The sequence below is a fragment of the Vanessa atalanta genome, chromosome 24 (genome assembly GCF_905147765.1).
Source record: "Vanessa atalanta chromosome 24, ilVanAtal1.2, whole genome shotgun sequence".
In the NCBI taxonomy this organism is placed as follows: domain Eukaryota; kingdom Metazoa; phylum Arthropoda; class Insecta; order Lepidoptera; family Nymphalidae; genus Vanessa; species Vanessa atalanta.
In genome coordinates, this window is record NC_061894.1 from 5,461,238 (window position 1) to 5,482,578 (window position 21,341).

At 33.2% G+C, this 21,341-nt stretch overlaps 2 protein-coding genes across 4 annotated transcripts in view; one reads left to right on the plus strand and one right to left on the minus strand.

The window, feature by feature from the left end:
* The window catches only part of LOC125073569 (guanine nucleotide-binding protein G(s) subunit alpha), a 37,038-nt gene extending 20,089 nt beyond the window's left edge, over positions 1-16,949 (minus strand). The window contains exons 1-2 of one of the 3 annotated variants that reach the window (XM_047684432.1): positions 16,776-16,949; positions 16,225-16,401 (exon numbers count right to left, since the gene is read on the minus strand). The gene's annotated coding sequence lies outside the window, so the exon portion shown is untranslated. Of the gene's footprint in view, positions 1-16,224; positions 16,711-16,775 lie in introns of those variants that run through there. The other 2 variants (XM_047684435.1, XM_047684434.1) reach the window with 2 other exon arrangements.
* A 594-nt stretch (positions 16,950-17,543) lies between these two features.
* LOC125073456 (origin recognition complex subunit 6) lies at positions 17,544-21,262 on the plus strand. The gene is made up of 6 exons (XM_047684294.1): positions 17,544-17,729; positions 17,806-17,932; positions 18,757-18,945; positions 20,063-20,118; positions 20,411-20,571; positions 20,839-21,262. The coding sequence occupies exons 1-6, from the start codon at positions 17,656-17,658 to the stop codon at positions 21,135-21,137; spliced, it is 906 nt and encodes a 301-aa protein (XP_047540250.1). The 5' UTR covers positions 17,544-17,655; the 3' UTR covers positions 21,138-21,262.
* Positions 21,263-21,341: the final 79 nt, after the last annotated feature.

Here is a 21,341-nt window from a genome sequence, read left to right on the forward strand (position 1 = left end):
AAAAATATGCCACATTAAATACGCATTAGAACAGCGTCGTGAAACAACACTGTCATAATAATTGAACGCGAGTAAAACCGCGAGACAAAGAAAGTCGCCAATAAAATATTAAATTGATACACTCCCATTCCTCGGGATGCCAGTTAATCCGTTGCCCTTGTGCCTGAACTCTCTTCGGTTGTATAGGATTTGCTTCTTCATCTTCCTTCCAAGAGTACACACACTTGTGCTCTATATTATGTCCAGCATAGTGAGCTGGTCTCGTTTAAGAAAAGCTCAGCGTTAGGAAGTCATAATTATTTTATACGCAGGCAAACTAGCTGGTAAAGTTTCCATCGGATGGTAAGGGGTCACAATCATCTGCATACATTAGTCATCAATACGCTATATAAAATTACTGTACAAAAGGTACCACTCAGAGGGGTTTTGACAAAGTCCATACTTATCGTAATCTCGGGCCGCTGAGAATGCGTTATTGATAGGTCCGTGATCGAATAGGCGATGTCACTTTGAAGTGGCGAAGAATTTACGATAAATGTTATCATTCAATTTATTTGTAGTTTATTCGCCCCACTAATATATATAATAGATTTGCGCAAATTTAATTTTAAGCAATAATAATTTTAAATCCATATTGCTCTTAATTTTGTAGTGAATCAGTCGTGACCACCTAGGAGACAGGAATAACTTTTTTTTTTATGGCATTTTTGGCGGACGAGCATATGGGCCACCTGATAGTAAGTGGTCACCACCGCCCATAGACAAAGGCGCTGTAAGAAATATTAACCATTCCTTACATCGCCAATGCGCCACCAACCTCGGGAACTAAGATGTTATGTCCCTTGTGTCTGTAGTTACACTGGCGCCATCACCCTTCTAACCGGAACACAACAATACAGTTTACTGTTATTTGGCGGTAGAATATCTGATGAGTGGGTGGTACCTACCAACTTTCAGAGGACTTTAGTATATCTTGTAAGATTTTTCTAGTGAAGATATTAAAAAACGTAATAAAAACGATAAAAATATTGACAATTTAAACCACAAATATTCTTTATTATTATTAATATACATCCCGTAAATGTACCACTAATGCTCAAAGACTCTCTTGAAGATAAGTTTTTACGGATACACGTGTGGTAGAATTTCATCGCCAAATACGAGATGAATTATGATCATTATGAAAGGTTTAATTTAAAAATAAAGGTTTAATATAAACATAAAATGTTCGATTACGACTCATACACATAACTCCATTACATTTCAACCAATAAACGGCTGATGGATTTTAAAAGTAAAGCGAATTTGGTCACAGCTTTGTATCAGGCAGTCATCGTTGTATTTAAGCGTTATCGTACACGATAGTACATTCAGCACACAGCCATACGTACGTATACAGCCTACACCTTTGATTATCGCTCGCTTACGCGCATTCTACGTCATTATGATAACATAACGAAGATGTAACATCCTGTACGAGTTAACTTAGGTTACTGGCATTGTACAAATAAAATTATACATCGGTAAGGTGCGAGTCGGCCTCCTGCATCATGGGTTCAGTATATCCACTTTTTACGAAAATGATTGTTACATATTATCGTGCTTGAAAATTTAAGGCCTGTCTCGTCAAGTGGATGCAAATGAGGAGCGCATTTACATAAATAAAAAAAAAAACTTCTCTCGGTGTTTGTTTGAGAGAGAACCTGGTCCCATTTATTTGGTCTCTAGATTTTTTATTTTTAATGTATCTTGCTGTAGTTTCACGTATGTATAGGTACTAGACATACAACTTCCGTCAAAGAGACGGAATAGGATTAGTAATAGTTCAACGGTTAAGTACGGAACTCTATAAATAATCTGATTACAATTTGGCGTGCTCGTGTTATAAAACTTATCATTTAACGCCCTTGGACGATATTCAACAAGTTTTTATACGTTTTATGTTATTAAGAAAAAGCTGCTGAATCCAATTTAATTCAAATTAGATGTTTAATATTTTATTTTATATGTCAGATTGTGATGGTCAATCGTATTATGGGTTTTGGATGTAATTCTGAGTCAGCAAATTCTCATTTGATCAAGCTCTTTCCGACTTACTCGGTCCTTTGGCTTTGTGCAGAGATGTTGGATTACTCTACATCTTCTAACGGATTTTTCACGAGCAATGTGTCGAGGAATTATTTTCACCTTCGGACATCGTGCCTGAATTCCAATTTTCATCTACAGCACTTCGATGCCCGGAAATCCGCTACAGCAATTTTAAGGCATTTTCTGCCCCGTACAACAACTCTGTGGAATCATCATACGCCGGCGGTTTTCACCTTCAACAAAAAGATTCTCATTTCTCAAATTCATTTCTTAAAGGCCGGTAATGCCACGGTATTATAGTCGTCCATGGTCAGTGGTAGTCACTTTCCTTCCGATGAGCCGCCTGTTCGTTTACCAACTATCCCCTAAAAAAATTCTGGAGTTAGGAAGTTGATACAATCTCATTCCTTGGAAAACACGTCAAGGCCCTGGTCCTCGGCCGACTTTTCTCGTCATATTGTATTAATGGATTCTTGCCTTTTCTTGCCCTCCCACTTAATCCCGCGTTCTTAAATGGCAACCATAGACATAATTCGATCAAGAAGATCGTTATTATTATTACACATGGTTTAATATTGATATCACAATTTGTTTCGTAGAAAGAAAATTCACAATACTTTAAAACGTGAATTGGCATAATTATAATCATTAAAAAGGAGGATTTACAGAAACAGTATTCCAAATTTAAACGTTACAAAACAAACCCAGATAACCATGACTGAATTTTCACGTACTTAATTTGTGCTTATAATTCATCTCGTGCTCGGCGGTGAAGGAAAACATCGTGAGGAAACCTGCATGTGTGTGCAATGTGTGTGTTGCAATTTCAACGAAATTCTGCCACCTGTGAATCCACCAACCCGCATTGAAGCAGCATAGTGGACTTTGCTCTTAACCTTCTCCTGAAAGGATAGGAGGCCTTAGCTGTTACTGTACTGTTGGTACCTGAATGTACAAAATTGATAGCATAAGGCGGGCTAGCATTAACAATTCATCCGATTTCTTACACACGACTAATTTTCAACTATACGTCCGTATACAAATATGCCGTAAATAAACTTCAGCATGCCACAATTACCGTGACAAGGTACGTGAAGGTTCACCATTAATTACTCATTTGCCTAGAAAGAAATAATATATAATAATATTTTAATTACGAAAATAACTCTTGTCTGTCTGATGTGTTTTCACGGCTAAGCAATACTAGGACTAAGACAACAGGAATCGGTAAAACTTTTTGTATGTTTGCCGCATGTGTGTGTAGGTAAACATACACGCCATAATAATAATCATCAATCGAATCGGATGAATGATTATTTTGACGATTGTTGTGATGAAATTTTGGCGTGTGGTCCTGCGTACGCCAGCAAATGCTGTGAGCGAAAAATGACTTTATCTTTGTTTTCTGCTTTTCATTAATATTTACGTTCTATATGGGTATATAGAACTACTCACTCAATACGAGCGAAAGCGGTACGGATAGCTAATACTTAATAATTTTAATATCATTTTCTTGGCTTACTTCCTGGTCGTGACAGACTTCTGACTTAAACATTAACGACACATGTGTCAAACTCGATTAGGATTCAAGCAGCCATTCCATTGTGCTTGAAGGACGAATAGGCAAACATATATTTTCACATAAACAATACTAGCTAATCCACATGATTTTACCTGCATTAAAGGCCACATAGACACTATCAAAATATTTATAAGCGAAATACTATCCATCACGACATCTCCGAAACTAAATGTCCGATTGGCTTGATATTTAACATAGTTACTTCTTTTGCTACTTAGACGCTCATTAGGAAATACCAACTTTAAGGGGCTGAAATAGGACTGGATTTGATTGAATTTTTTATCCGTAAGAAATCGTTATGGCCTGTCTAAGGCTAAGGATTTTCCAAATCGAACCGGTAATGTTAATATCAGCTTGTCAACAAACAAACAAACCTATCAGCTTTATATTCGCATCGTTATCGTAATAACAAGTAAACGATTTTAAAATAAAATATTCTAGAACGGAATCGATTGAAGAGAAACTACAACAATGGAATACGTGGGAACCGACATCCTAGAATTTAATATGACCGTGCATACACATGATTGATTTATAAGCACCAGTATTTTTTAGTTCTCATCATTAAACCCAATTATCACAACTAACAAGATGAAAATATATATTTTTTTAAATAATAATAGATTTTCCCTCATTACGGTGACTGTGTTTTAACTAATTATAAAATTGACAATGCATTGAATCAGAAAGTTATTTAAATTTTGTAGGTGACGTTTTGGTAAAATAATTCCTACGGTGTTTCTTTTAAACTTCCTCGATCCAGTAGCTTTCAGTTCATACGGTTGCGGATCCTAATCCCATGTCCATATAGTTATTTGACTTTTTTATAAATACATTTTCAGTAGCTACTTATGTTTACAGTTAATCTTTAAAATAAATAATCTACAAAATTTACATCTACAGAAGTACGAAGGTGGTAAAGTACATTTTCTTGTTTCGAAAAAAACGTAAAGCCATGACTAAACCGTGATGTTGTATCGTATGTCGTGTATTGGACAACGATTTTATACGATTTTATACTCTATTCCAACCATAACGGGAAAAAAGCCAAACAAACAACATTTGACAGCAAATTGACGTGATATCATTGGCCGAGAGCTTGATTAATCTATGATATTCACTATAGATTTGCGAAAAAATTGCGGGTTGTACATCGACGAAACTGGTATCGGAATTTTGGATGAAGAATTAAAGTGGAAGTAAGTGGTTAAGTGCAATAGTAGTATAAATAGTATTAAATAGTATTAAAAATAAAGATATATTCATTACCAACTCTTAGTAGTGCACAACATAGCAGAGTTATTAGCAAATCGCATGAAATATTTAAATCTAAGGTTTGTTTATCTTTTTTCCTACTTCCATTGGAATAGGCTATGGGTTTCGACGATACGATATCGCATCGTGATTGTGGCTTTGTATCGTGTGTATGTATTTTGACCCTTAGACTGCTGAGTCTAAGGGTCAAAATACCAGGTCTTTTTTCTAGTCAAGTAGTTAGCCTATTGGACTGTGAACAGAACGCACTTGTTTGAGCATACTCTTGTGCACGTAGATGTAGAAGGAGTTCTTTCAAGAACATAGTAAATAGACCTTGAGATTTACCGTCCTTGTCTGTAATTCCATCAATAGGGTATGCTGGTGAGGATTGTGCAAGCTTGTCTGGGTAGTTACCACTAACTTGTCGCATACTCTAACGTCAAATAATTAGCTAATTCATATTAACTACAGACACAAGAGACATGAACTTAGCTCGTCAGATTGGCGCTACATTGTGGTGACCACCTACCAAATGTCATTTGCCAAACTACCTACCCACGTACGCACTAAGTCGGGACGAGCAGCTTGTAATAAAATAGAATATGCTCGTGAGGTATATAATACTGATATTATAGCTGATACTTGAAATTAATCCCACGTGAATCACTGCATCGGGTCGTCGTAAACAAACTCACAGTGCTGTTTATTTCCCTTCGATTTGATTGAAAGTAGATCATTGTCGAATAATTTTAGTAATAAAAAGTTTTCTTCATAAATAACATCACTAATGAAAAATGAGAAAATTACTGAACGAAATCTTATAACAAAAATTTTTACCAACCAAAGATATAACCGACTGAAATTTGTTCTTCAAATTTAAATGGGATCAAAGCGGAAGTGAAATCAACCCGGCTATCAAAAAATTAATAATCTTCCAATACGATTTCATAAATAAACTTAATTCTGAGAATTGATAATCCCCTTCCTATTTTTAAATTGGTTAAATGGATGTCGCTCAATCTGTTTTATCTGTTTGAGATTAATATTTCGACAACGTATGAGGGATCGCTAGGAGTTGGCACACGTATGTATTTTTCATGGAATTAGTACTGTGGGTTCTTCCTTACTGGTCTAAAAGCCAGTCCTGGTACGGGCTTCGAGAAAATCCGCTGCAGCACATCAATTTCTATACCGTTCAACCGTTCAACTATCTAAACCTACTAATATTATAAATAGGTAAAATTTGTTTGTTCGTATGTAGCCGATAATCTCCGAAATTAATGATTTAACAAATTTAAAATAAATTGCTTCCATGAGAAGCCGGCAAGGGTCGCTAGTATACATCAAGTTTTTTTTCGTATCATATAAGTATGAGATGGATAATATATACATATATTAATTTCATTACTCCTCTCATCTATTTTATATAATTCCTAGTAAAGTGGGCGGATAACAACGGATTCGTTAGTGTGTATAACAAAATAATTCTTGTTTTTGTTAGTTTTCTACACGTTAGGACAACATTAATCCGATCCGGTGAAAACTTTCTACAGCTAATGTTGGCAATTGCCTGAAGGTTTTATATATATCGTATACAAAAACAAGGTAACGAGGCCCTGTAACGCGTGCTTGGTATGAAACAGTACTAATAGTTGAGTTATTTTTTACTCGTTGTAGGGGTTTTCGCAAGCCCGCCTGGGCAGGTAACATCCTCTCATCAGATATTCGGCAACCAAACATCGATGCTTAGTATAGTTGTGTTCCGGTTTGAAGGGTGAGTGAACCAGTTTAACTACACGCACAAGGGACATAACACCTTAGTTCCCGAGGTTGGTTGCGCATTGGTGACGTAAGGAATGGTTATTGTTTCCTCTTGTGATTATAGGTGGTGGTGACCAATTAACTTCAGCTGGCCCATTTGCCAGTCCGCCTACATACATACATACATTAAAAATGCATATTGTATATTTAAATCGAGCCGAGATGGCCCGGTGGTTAAAACGCGTACATCTTAACCGACGATTTCGAGTTCAAGCCCTGGCAAGCACCAATGAATTTTCATGTGCTTAATTTATGTTTATAATTCATCTCGTGCTCGGTGGTGAAGGAAAACATCATGTCTATTCCACCAACCCGAATTGGAGCAGCGTGGTGCAATATGCTCCAAACCTTCTCCTCAAAAGTAGAGGAGAAGTCTTAACCCAGCAGTGGGAAATTTACAGGCTGTTAATGTAATGTAATGATAAATAATTAAATATATACAAATTTTAATCATATCAAAATTCCGCATCTGAGAAAGTACCTCGGTAATTTCAGACATTTGTACAAATTATACATTACTGACGGGTACTTGAAACATCGCTCGGCTTGGGAAAATTATCCACCGTCTAAAGCTAGACAGAACAGATGTAACGCATTCACGCATACCATCTGTAAGAGCAAGGTTCGCATTTAAGATTATTCCTATGTCTCCACCATGACACGATTGCCATCTCTCATGGCTCATGGGATTTTTATAGCTAACATTATAGCATACAAGACTATCGAGTTTCTTATCGGTTCTTCTAGAATATGCACTTTTTATAGCTTTACATTTCATTGAATTATGTAATTACACCTTTGAAAAAGAATTAAGCTTATAGGCATGTTTTGATTCTATTATGTACTAGTCTTCGACGAAGATTCGCTCGTGTTCTATGGGTTGGTTGTCAGGAATTATTCACGCAATATATTTATAAATTATAGAATATATATTATTCTTATGTATAAGCTATATTATTGTAAAGTTTAATTAAAATCTATTTAATATATTTTGCGTGAAAGAGTAACTAACATCCTCACATACTTTCGCCTTTATAATCATCGTTTTGTTTTTTTTTTTTTATGTTGTAGGTGGAAAGCAAGCAGCAGGCTCACCTGATGGAAAGTGTTTACCACCGCCCATGGACATCTACAGCACCGGGGGGCTTGCAGGAGCGTTGCCGGCCTTTAAGAAAGTACGCTCTTTTCTTGCAGGTTCCCAAGTCGTATCGGTTCGGAAAAACTACCGGCGAAAGATGGTTCCACAGAGTGGTTGTGCGAGGCAGAAAATGTCTTAAAAAACGCGCTATTGTATATTTACGGACATCTAGGTGGAATGTAAATATAAAACTACCGCCCGATCGGAAAGTAGATTCTAAGAAGAACCGACTGGAAACTCAGTAGTTACACTTTTCTATCATTTTAATTACAGACACTCCCTGTTCTGTACACATGTCCCTTGTGCCTGTAGTTACCCTTCAAACTGGAACACAAGAATACTGAATACTGCTGTTTGGCGGTAGAATATCTGACGAGTGGGAGATACCTAGACGGGCTAGCAAAAAACCCTACCAGCAAGTAAAATTGATATTATTGTTGTACATTGACTATTTTTTTATTTTCCATGTGCGGTTTAAGTTATATGGATTCAACTTGCTTATTACTTAACAACTTCGAAGTATATTATTTATGTAAATTCCACTTAACTACTAATTAGTCTAATAAGATAAGAAATTATGATTATGCCAAAGGCTTCGTTTCCATATATAACGTAGTACATAATCCTAAAAAGTTTGTGATCTTTTTAGACGTATGAAAGAAGTCAAATAATATGTACACATATTTAAAATATAATATTACGACTAGGAACGCGACTTCGCTAGTCGTTAAGTATTATTGTATAAAAATGTGTCCTCACTTGGAGTTCACGTATGCTTCATATCGAATTTCATCAAATTCGGCTCAGTGGTTTAGCCGTTAAAGAGTAACTGACAGACAGACAGACAGAATCACTTTCGCATTTACAATATAAGATACTAGATAAGTAAATAAGTTACAATATATAAGGCATATAAGCGAAATAGCATTCATCACAAAATCTCCCAGACTATAGCTCTGAATTCAAAATTTGCTATAGTTACTCCATTCACAACGTAGAAGCTGACTACGAAAGACTTTTTTGAAAATTCATCTTTAGGTTGAATGGGAGGGGTAACTTTAGACGAATTTAACCCATTCAAAGTCGGGACAGACAGCTAGACTAATAGCTAACTTATAGAGCAAGTACATACATTATTTATATACCGATTTCTATATATACATGTACAAGAGCCGAGATAGTCTAGTGTATATAGCTCGTGGGTTTTAACCAAGGGTCAAAGGAAACCGTTTTCGTGCCTTTCCGCCTATCATCCTTTCGTGCTCGAAGATGACGGAAAAACTTCATGAGAAAACCTTAGTGTTTCGGATGAATGAACACAATCTTTCATATATATATTAAGTTCAAGAAATTTTAATAAATGAGGCATATTCTGTACAGGATATCGCAATAAATGAGACGTTGTTTGTAATGCTCAACTGAAACGAATACTAAATCGATATACATAAAACTTATACCAGAAGATGCGATGCGTTTCGGACAAAATATTCAACTTTTTTTATATTATTAAATATTATTGCGCTCCATAGTTTCGCCCATTTTGAATTTAGATTATTAACGTGACAAGCGTGAATTTCGAGTTTTCGTAACATATTTCACGAGCATATTGTGTAAATGATTGACCAACAATGAATACTATTAAGTTGTCGATTCCTCACAGTAGAATCTGTATTTTAAATCGTTAGTAACTTTTTAATACATCTTGGAAAATGACTATTCAAAAATGCCTGTAAGAAACCACTTGAACAAAGTATATGCATAAATATTCTACTGGTCTGGGTTTGTTGTGTGAAGTGTGTGGCTTAAGCCATAAGGGACATAACAGTTCAGTTACCAAGGTGGGGATGGGCATTTTACATTACGGTTAGTATTACTAATGCAGTCTATGAACGCTGGATCATTGAACCTACTTGAAAATTTAAAAAATGTCACTGTGGAGCATTGTTTTGGAAGAAGCTCGAAGATCGACCCTTCTCATCCAGCAGCTGGACAATCAGCTGTTCCTTTAAATACTTTTTTTACATAAATAACGAATGATTCATTCGCTCGTGTAGTGACATTGTATTTGTTTATACAGTTATATTTAGAGTATGCAGAATTAATTTTGTGTCTGTTACTATGTGTCTTATCACTTAAATCATTTTTTTTAATAAGTTGCAGCATATTTATACGAATATTATCTTTGGCAAGTCAACAAAGTTGGTGAAAGGTGTGATAAAAAACTGTAAGATTTTACTACAATAAAATGTGTTAACTATAAATATAGTTTTAATTATTATTAGATATTCTTAAGATTCTTTTTCTACTATGTGGGATAGAGAGCATCCATAGTATCTCTCCATCCCATTCTTTCTTGAACTTCGCGCTTCACCTGACTCCACGTTTACAACAATTATATAGCATGTTATAATTATTATGTACTAGTTATCGACCGTGGCATTGCTCGCATTATAAGAGTTGGTTGTCAAGTTTTGTGTATATGCCATGTCCTTCCTTGACGTTCAAGCTTGCTTCGGTTCAGTGATTTGGCTGTGAAAATATAGACTAGAATATAGATTTCGTACAGGTGGTAATTTATCGTTAGATTATGTTTTAAAATTAGCATTGCCTGTAAATTTTCTCACTGCTGGGCTAAAGGCCTCCTCTCCCTTTGAGGAGAAGGTTTGGAGCATATTCCAACACGCTGCTCCAATGCGGGTTGGCGGAATACACATGTGGCAGAATTTCGTTGAAATTAGACACATGCAGGTTTTCTCACGATGTTTTCCTTCACCGCCGAGCACGAGATGAATTATAAACACAAATTAAGCACATGAAAGTTAAGTGGTGCCTGCCTGGGTTTGAACCCGAAATCATCGGTTAAAATGCACGCGTTCTAACCACTGGGCCATCTCGGCTCGGGATGTGTTAAAATGTCGATTCAAAAGTGCATATAAAACTACTTGAATAAATCCGTTTAATTATTCTTTGGCGCAAATATATTTACGACAGATCACAAAAACATAGTTATATTTTGTTGTTGTTGTTTATGAATGAAAATAACCATTAATATAACATATTTGTACAGTCTATAATCGCTTGAGAATTTGATCTCTTTTCCCGCACACTTCCGACACAGTACCTACCGATTTATTACGTCAATCAATCGTACTTACCGTCTGTCTGAATCTTTAGTTAATCTTACGGTTATATCACTGATACGCCATTGATCGTAATCATTAACAGTACCACCGTAAGCTGAAACTAAAGTTAGAAGATAATATGAAATTTACATGACAGATGAATACATTTTTGGGTATTCTACTCATTTTTTTATCTGTATTTTTACGTAGTGTCTCATAATTCCACTATTAGAAAAGACCCATTTGAAATGAGAGACACGAAAATTCATAACCAGATTGTTTAAAATCAAAGAGACGATTAATAGAAGGCCTTAAAAACATTGTTTAGCGGATAATTAGTGAAAGACAGGCGTTATTTCTGTCTGTCTTATTTAAATTGACTTTAAAGAGAAGAAGACAAAGCTTTATGTAACTCTACGCCCCCGTGAACAACATTTAGAGATAAAACCGTTTAATTTTAAGATTTAGACGAAATGGCAGACATAATCAAAGACGACAAGCTAGTAACGAAATCGATAAACAAACATGACACTTCTAATCTCTGCATCAAAAGTCAAAGCGAACGATTACACGCACTTAGCAACCAGACAGGAATGAATACAAAATAACTGAGACTAGGAATTTAACATAACGGGGTAAAAGTTCTCCTCGGATTTCTCTCGGGGGCGTATACATGGAATCAGGTAGCGAATAAAGTACATCACACGGATATATCAAACTAATTACATTACAAAATAAATCAAACAAATTTGTAATAGTGGTTTGATAGTGGTGGAATGGTGTACCAGAATAATTTAATGGATTGTTTGGATTTAAGGGTATACCAGAGCCCTTTTCTAAATTGTAATTTAAGATTACTTCCTAATAAAGTATAGATTCCTCTATATCATGAAACGGGAAAAGGATATCTTCTCCAAATTTCAAATTTCGCCGTCGATATTAATCACTCCGTCAGGGCATATCGTAATTTCTCTTTTTTCAGAGTTTATATATCAAAACATTAGCAGCTGTTACGTATTTTCTTATCGTATCTGATGGTCAAGTTACATATTTTTCTAATCAATGGTTTTGATCTTTTAATTTGAAACCATATGTAATAAAAAGGCAATCATTATTTTCTTAAATATAAAGCCTATATCTGAATAGATCTTTATTGTTTGAAAGGTCAGTGATAAACACGGTACTAGATTTGCCAAGACCTAAGAAAACTCAGACTTTTTACTACACATACTAAATATGCTCATCAGATTCTTTTATGACGCCATTTTAGAAAAAAAAAACGCTCTTGAGCAACAGCAGATCTGATGAAATCTACAAATAAAAATAACAACCCATTAATATCCCACTGTGTGTGTGTTTGTATGTGTGTGTCATCTTATTACTACGGAGCAATTCAGTAGCTTATTTCACAACACTGTGACACTACAAATTAAAGAAGCTTAACTCCTGGAACCTCACGATATATTTCTTTACCGAAAAACGATACATGAAAAAAAAAAAAACAGACACGTGAAAATTTAGAGCAAGGATTCGAATCGCCGTTTAAGATCCTCGTGATATATCCACTGGGTCATATCGGATCTTGCGTTTCGTCTATCGATAGGTACTGGCATTATCAGATATTGATCATGCCTTTGACGATGCTCTTCTAACCGTGGGATCTTAATTATTACGTCCTTTGTGCTGCAATTAGACAGGCTAACTCGGACTTCAAATTAAACTTGTATGCAACAATATTGTAGAAATATGAAGCATACTAAAAAAAACATTCAATTATTCAGACGTTAAAAACAGTCTTACATGTACATACTAGTCGATAGATACTTTTAGATAGACTTTTTTTAGCTTATCACCGTATATATATCACCGTAGAATTGTAAATACCGTTAGATTGTAATCTATCTCGCGAGATTGTAAACTGCCGAAATATTGTGAACGGTAATTTAAGTAAAAATAAAACGTCAAATATTTCGTTAGTTTATGATATTTCGGTTAGGTTCGTAGAGTTTTTATAATTTGACTTTAATTAGCTTGTGTAGATTATAATATACCAAAAAGTAATGCGTTAAATTATAAGCAGTATTTAACGGTTCACAATCTTTCGACAGTTCACAATCTTGCGAGATAGATTATAATCTAACGGCATGTACAATTTGTTGCTGACAAATATACATTATACATACATAGGTATATCACAAGACGAGCAAGGACTTCAAATGCCAATTTATGTTTATATATTTTTATTGAAAAAGTAAATGTGTTGTTTGTTTTTTTTTTTTTAAATCAATAAAACGTCAATTCTATTTCCAATATATGGATAATTATTCGTTTTCTGGACACAGCAGTCAGGGTGGTGTGACGACGGTTAGTCAAGCGAGTGATATTTCTGAGATAAATAACATATTATGTATTATGAACTAGAACCAAAGATTAATCAAATGATTGTTATCGATCTATTATTTTTCTTATTATTTTGCGATTAATGAATAAAAAAAAACTAACTTATTACAAATGCGGACGTCACTATCTATCAGTTCGTGTTTCGAAATTCTGAGATAGATATAGACGGATCTGAATAAGATATATGCGGACGAAATGGAGCACCTGATCACCATCGGCCATAGATATTGGCGCCTTAAGAAATATTTACCATTTCTTACATCGCCAGTGCGCCATCAACCTTGGAAACTAAGATGTTATGTTGCTTATATATTACAATGGCGGATTAAAATCTTGTAGTTAATAATGCAGTAGTTAAATTTTCAGTGGAAATCACGCCGAACACTTAGCTATTTATGTAGAAGAACGTTTGTTCGTATATTTGTTCTGCAATAAAAATTGATTACGTCAATTTTTTTTTTTTTTTGAGTAAAACTTTTTTAGGTGCAATGAGAAAAAATTTTAAAGTCCAAAACAAATAGCAACTGCAAAACCACTGGGCTTAGCTAGCTACATATAACTTTTTACCATATACGTTTTTATATAGTAATAAATAAAAAAGATTAAAAATACAATGTGTTACTAATGTAGACATAGAAATACATAATCCAAAGTTGCCTTGCATATTAGAAACAAATTATCTAGTTTTTATTATATACATTTATCATTATATATTGCTTAATTTCGATATTACTTTAAGATTTAATTTTAAGTTAAACCAGTAGGTGGAACAACCTTTCAAATACTTAAATAGGAAGTATGCAATTGCAAATTTTTACGAAATATCACATTAAGATAAGGACTCGTCTACAATATTCGAAATATTTACAATAAATTAAAAATTATTTTCTTTTCATGTATTTTAATTAAGAACTATTATCAACCGTGTGACCTTGACTCTATATTATAAGTATAGTATAGACTTGTTGTCCCTCGCAACACTTGAACGCAAGGCAAAAAAAATAGTCCTTCCTTGAAATTTAAGCTTACTTCATTCCAAATTTCATCAAATTCGGTACAGTCGTTTGTTTTGACCATGAGAGCATAAAACATACAGACAGAAATACTTTCGCATTAATCATATTACTATAGATTTTTAAATAGAGTAAATTCTTTGATATATTTAGAACTTAGTTAAGTCGGACAGTTTTCAGTTTGAATTTAGTTATGACATAAATGACAATAAATAAACTTCTGATAGCCTTATCTTTGGTCAGCTGTGAGTCATAGATACTTCATTTCTTTTAGTATTTCTCAAGAGTTTTCTTACTTCAGAAATTGATATGGTAACACGCTTCATAACCTTGTAACATGAGACTATATTGTCCGTCAGCAGGAAATATATGGGCTGGGTAATATCCAGTGAAACTTATTAAAATCATTACATTTAAAATTAATTTTATTATTAAAAATTATATTTTTTTTGTTAGTTTTAGATATAGATTAATGTTATTTTAATTATTAGTACAGAACCACCTATTTCAAATTCTGTTAGTTATCACCTACACCATTGGTTGCCTGGAAGCGATCACTAGGTAGCCATAAGGTCACCAATAATGTATGCTCCTTTTATTTAGGCTGTATCCATGTTTTGTATTATATTTTGTCTAAGTAAAATTTATTTTTTTATAATTTAATTATTATTTGTTACTATTTAGTGAATAAACTTCAGACATAAGAGATTACTTTTTTAAATAAATATATTATCACTGTTGCTATATAACTGAACATAATCATAAATTAAGATTTTATATTACAACTAGCTGAACCTGTGGCTTACCCGTGCGAAACTTATAAAACACAAACTTTCAATCCGCATTTCATCCACAATAGGGGGTTACCCTAGGAATGAAGTTTCGTAAAAACCGTTTAAAAAAAAGTAAAGTTAGCCATGTGTTGGAAAGGAGGATATAGGTGTTAGGGATAAAAAGTACCCTATGTAATATTTATTCAGATCTATCCATCCAACACCCATCCATCTTAACTTTTGCATTTATAATATTAGTAAGATGAATATATAACATATATATAATATGAGTTTTGATGTGTGAAATAATTAAAAATATTTATAAATTTATATGCCATAGATAATTACTTTCGCATTTATTATATTATATATGTTTTTAAGCCGTTGTAAAGGTTTATTTAATTCAATTTAGCCTTATAATTATGAATAATTAACCCAGTCGTTACGACCTTTCCAAGAAGCTAAACAAAGTCAGAAAATAAATTGAGTGGATATTAAATCACATTGTCTTTTTAGAATAAACTGATAACACACTCTTTAAATGACAAATTGTCTCACTGACATCATTATTAATGTTCCAGGTTTGAATCCAGCTTATAACAAATGTAGTTATTTTTAAATACTTTATAGTATGATATTAAGATATGTTGATATATAATATACAAATAACTGTCATAAGTAAATTAACTTTAAACATGCAGTTTAAAAACTAATTTATTTATTATATTTATCATACCTTCTTGTGTCACATATTTTTACATAAATTAAACAAATTTAATATAATTATATCATTTAAGGCCAGACAAAGTGAGTTCATTAATATTATGCGTACATATATGAATATCTGGAGTACATGATTTCATGAAATATTAAACAAATATTAGTATAATTTTCAGTATAGAAGAGTTTTAACTGTAATTATAACCATTCAATTGCTACATTGATCTATTTGTTCTTTGAGATATGCTCTTCATCCTTGTTTATTGTGTGTTTATGTTGGTTGTATGTATCAGGTACGCTAAGCACTTACCAGCAAGTGGGAGTGGTGTTATCCACGGTGTCTTGGTTGGCCTGCGAAGGAGACTCGGCTCCCCGCGCGCCACCCGCCACTGAGGAAGCCGTGGTGCCGCTGTGCCCACTCACTGCGCCCACATCATTCACGACACTGTTATTATCTCCACCAAACTGACACCAATCGCATCTCTACCTGAAAACACCACACTTTGATGCACTTCCAATGAGCACTCGAGTGTTCGCGTATATGCACTTGATTCAGATCGAAGACACTCGCGAGATAAAAGACACACGGCAGGGTTGCAAGAGGAGTACGGTGCAACGATCACGCCCAAAATTCACAAATATATCCCTAAAAAATGGCAACCTTCAAATATAATGACCCGACTCATATCGCGAGTCCACCATGGTATACTGTAATATTTATAAACTTTCACGGGTTAATTATAGACCAGACGTTACTATTAACGTTTGAACATAAGTAAAAGATGAGAAAATAATATTTATAAATAGAATCGGAATATTTTGATACAAATCTATATTGGTCGAATAACACTGCATACACACCCCTGATTCGGGTGGAGTGGATCCTCTTCTTTCTCTTAATAATGTTTTTAATATACAAAATTTAGCACGGATTATTTAATAAGACTACAATTAAATGACCTACACCCTGATAACTACAAAGACATTTTTGTAGCAATGACAGCGATCCGTATCGGCTTCACAGAACCTACAGAAAAAATCAACATGTCGCCTACTGTGATATTACGAAAAGGTGTTTTATCATTGCATATTCTGTTGAATAGAGATAAAGGGGCGTGGTCAACTATATTTTGAGATGATGCAAATGATGTTGATATCAGTAATGGTTTGATGATTGATTAGAAAGCCTAATAAATAATTTAATTCACTTTATATTATATTTAAAACATATTTTACGCATATCACACTGATATTGTTTTAAAATTAACAAGTTAAATTTAATTTAATTTACTACTTAATATACTAATAATATATTTGTTAAATTAATAAATTATTATTGAACTAATTTAACAAATTACTTTATATTTATGAAATTAACTAAAATACGTATTTTTTTATAAAAATAAATTATTAACTTAAATAATTTATTTCTATCATTAATAACTTTATCGATATAGGAAATCAAAGATTTTTATTATATCTGAAATAATTCTAAAAATTGATTTTAATTCTTCATTTCAAGAGATATTTCGAAGACTGTCCAAAAAACTCGGTGTTCAAGTCACTACAACCAAAAACAAAAATTATCTTATGTATCAGCTGTAAAACACTGTATTAGGATATGTCATCAGTGACATATTGTACGAATTAAGGCGCGCTTTGCAGTCGGAAATAACTTGTGGATAACTCTTTCGTGATATCAAACAAATATAGTTAAATTGATGAATATTGTATAACCGCCATGGCTACACATAATAGAACATTAAAATTGATCGCTACAAAGTTGGGTGTTGGTGAAGAAGACAAAGTTATTAAGTATGATTATATTTTGTATTCAAATTAATAACTGTTGTAAGTTAGGTACTAAATGAATTTTATTATAACATTACAGTAAGGCAGCAGAGTTCGAACGGTTGTTGCAAACAAAATCTATTGCAGGCAGTAGCATAACAGATACCAGCAAAATTGTAATTTGTTTAGACCTCGCGGCTTCTATTTATGGTTCAGATTTGGACAACGTATGTATAATTTTTAAAGTATATAAACGTATTAGATAATTTAGACTGATAATTTTATTTGAAAGAGACGCTGCCTCGTTGGTTTAGTTCCTAGCTTGTAAGACTGCAGATCCTTAGGTCCTGGATTTCTTTTTCTTGCCTAGTTCTAGAGCCCAGAATATGGTGATTGACAGTGTTTACAATCTGAATTTTTTTTTTATAATAAGAATTACGAGTATTATAAATACATAATCATACATATTTACTTTTCCATATCCTTGAATCTTTCATATGGATAAATCTATTAAAATGATTTCATGAATATGGTTACAACTTTGAACAATGTGTAATTCAGAAGAGCATCTACTGGCTTGAATTCTAAAATTCCAATTATAATGATTACTTTTTCAATCACTATACATAGTTTTATTATTTTTTTTATTTTTATCTTTTATAAAAAATATCTCATATTAAGTCTTATATTTAATTTAGTAGGTAAGTAACAGCCTGTACATGTCCCTTTGCTGGGCTAAGTCCTGCTCTCCTTTGGGGAAAAGTATTGGAGCTTAATCCACCACACTGCTCCAGTGATTATTGGTGGATACACATGTGGCAGAATTTCATTGAAATTCGACACATGCAGGTTTCCTCGCAAACTTCCTTCACTGCCTAACATGAGATAAATTAATAAGACAAATTATGCACATGAAAATTCAGTGGTGCTAGCTTGAGTTTGAACCCAATCATCAGTTAAGATGCACATGTTCTAACCATTGGGCCATCTTAGCTCATTTAGTAATTAATTTAGTAAGTCTTTGATAAAAGTATAAATTAATTATTTTCAGAAAGCAGCTATTAAATACTCGGGTTTGAAAGGTCCTTCATACTTAAACTGTAAAAAAGTTGTGGAAAATCTTCTAGAAATAAATAATGATAAGCTGACCATACATTTTCTATGTGCATCTATGCAATGCACTGGTGTGCAAACTCTCGCTGAGAATATCCTTGAAGAATACCAGAGACAAGCAAAGACTGTGAGTATTATTGTATTTGTTATTAAATAATGATTAATGCGTTTAACTTTATTTCACACACAAACAACATAGTGTAAGCCTATAAATTATTTAAAAACTACACAATATTAGTCACAAAATTTTATATTTCATTATGCTTATTTTTCTTTGCATATTACTGATTTTCTAATATTATTAATTTTTATTGTTTATTTCTGGTCCAGGGGCATAATCTCACATTCCGGCCAAAAACATTGGGCACCAGTTTAATATCAGTAAATCATATCACATTAATTAAAACTATTTAACCAGCAGTATTTTTTTATATTAAAGGGCCCAGTAGTAGTAATTCTACTTTACTAAGACAGTGGTTATATATGGTTACTTATAAGTTTAACTCCTAAAAACCGAGCGGTGACCCAGTAATTAACTTATTTATTGAGGATAGTGCTAATTTCCATATTCCAATCTCTTTAAGATTGCAATGTCCACACCGATCCACAAATCATTTTATAGGAGAAAATTTGTTGACTTCCATGTTAATTTATTTTTATTAATTGTTTTACGTACAATACATTTACAAAACTTACAAAATTAATGTTACATATACTATCCTAAGTGCATCTTAATCCATATATATAAAAGCATAATACCAGTTACTGATTAATAAAGAAATCTAAAAAACAAACACATACAAACTTGAAATTTGGCAGGCATTTGGCCTTATAGGGTGTAGACATCCACTAACAATGGATTTCTCGAAACTTCACCCCCAAAGGGGTAAAACGGGGTTTGAAAGTTTGTATGAAAGTCCAACAGTCGATTAAAGCTAGTATTTATTACACATGCGAAAGTTTTTGGATTGATAGATGTTTATTTCTCAACCATGATGGAATGAAATTTAGCTCAGAGATAGATTATGGTCTGGAGTAGCATATAAGTTACTTTTTACCATGGATAAATGTACCTTACCTCTGTACCCCTCCCCTGCTTCGATTGAATTACATTTTTTTTTTATTTTATCTGCAATCATAAATGGATTGGGTCATATTACATGTACTTGTACCGTGGCAACCGACTGGTCACTCTATAATTTTAGCATTGTTAATTATAACTTCGTTTGTTTTTTATTTTTCAGGAAATTGATTTGAATTTACCACAATATGTATGTATGGCTGTATATCAAGCTTGCAGGTATGTTTAAAATAATTTTAAATATTTTATGAAATATTATCAGTGGCTATGACAATATGTTAGCCCCAAATAACATGTTTTTGAATAGCTGGTGTATAAATTAACATATTTTTAAATATCATACATTAAAACTCATAATAAATTTTGTTTATTAGATAAATAAATTTATAATTTTTACTAGTTTATCATCATAAAAAATTAAAATATGTGTACAAATTTTCTAAAGTTTAAATTTATTGTAAATTCTGTTAAAGAAAGAATCTAAAATAAACTGTTAACTGTAATTTTTTAGAGTTAAGAAAGTTAAGATATCGAAGAGCAAAATAATAGAAAAATCTAGATTAAAATCAGCACAATGGACGAAACTAGATGCTGATTGGACTAAATTTGTCGATGAAAAGTTCGCCACTGTAAAGAAAAGAGGTAGACCACCTAAAACTATAGAGAAAAATGGTGAGCATTACAAACAGAGTTATTATTTCCAAGTGCCTATACTCAATTTCTCAGGACCGTAGATGCCCAGTTGTGGGAAATTGAATTTGGGAAAAATGCCATTGCATATTTTGTAGTCATTGTTTAGTGTTACCTACCTTTTTATAGTAACATACCGCTGATAAACTGATTTGTTGCTAGGTGTACTGTGTTATTTATTTATTTTAAAATAAAATACTAGTATGTTTGTTAATTTAATAAAAGTAATCCTAAATTATATAAATTCAGATGAAGACAAATTAATGGAGGTGGACAGTCAAATTCCAAAAGAAGAAAAGCAATCTGAACCTCAAATAGAACCTTACGAAGACTGGAAAAAACGAATGCTAGAAACTGCTTATAAGGAATTAAAGGAGCTAGAAAAGCAGAGAAACGAGACGGAAGATAACGACAGAGTGAGAAAGATAAAGGAACAGCTGACGTCACCGAGACGATCGCCGAGAAAGACTCCCCAAAAATTTTCGCCTTACAAAAGTCCAGTAAAAGCCTGTAATGGAATAAGGCTCTTGTTTCCTAAGGAGTTATGATCGTCATTTCGTGCCATATTTTTAATGGAAATGAGAATTGTGTGGACTTTTAAACATTTTATTGAATTAACAATTTGTATTAAATTATTTGTTATTTTACGTAATAAATTTATTTGTAATTTTGAGACAAATAAAAAATCTTTTTCATTAATCCTTTTAATATTCATATATTATCTTTATTACGGCATCTGCGTGGCCACGACT

Coding starts and splice junctions, on each gene's coding strand:
- LOC125073456 (XM_047684294.1), top strand. CDS start 17,656: ATGGCTACACATAATAGAACATTAAAATTGATCGCTACAAAGTTGGGT. Junction 17,730..17,805: donor GAAGAAGACAAAGTTATTAA/GTATGATTATAT, acceptor ATAACATTACAG/TAAGGCAGCAGAGTTCGAAC. Junction 18,946..20,062: donor ACCAGAGACAAGCAAAGACT/GTGAGTATTATT, acceptor TTTATTTTTCAG/GAAATTGATTTGAATTTACC.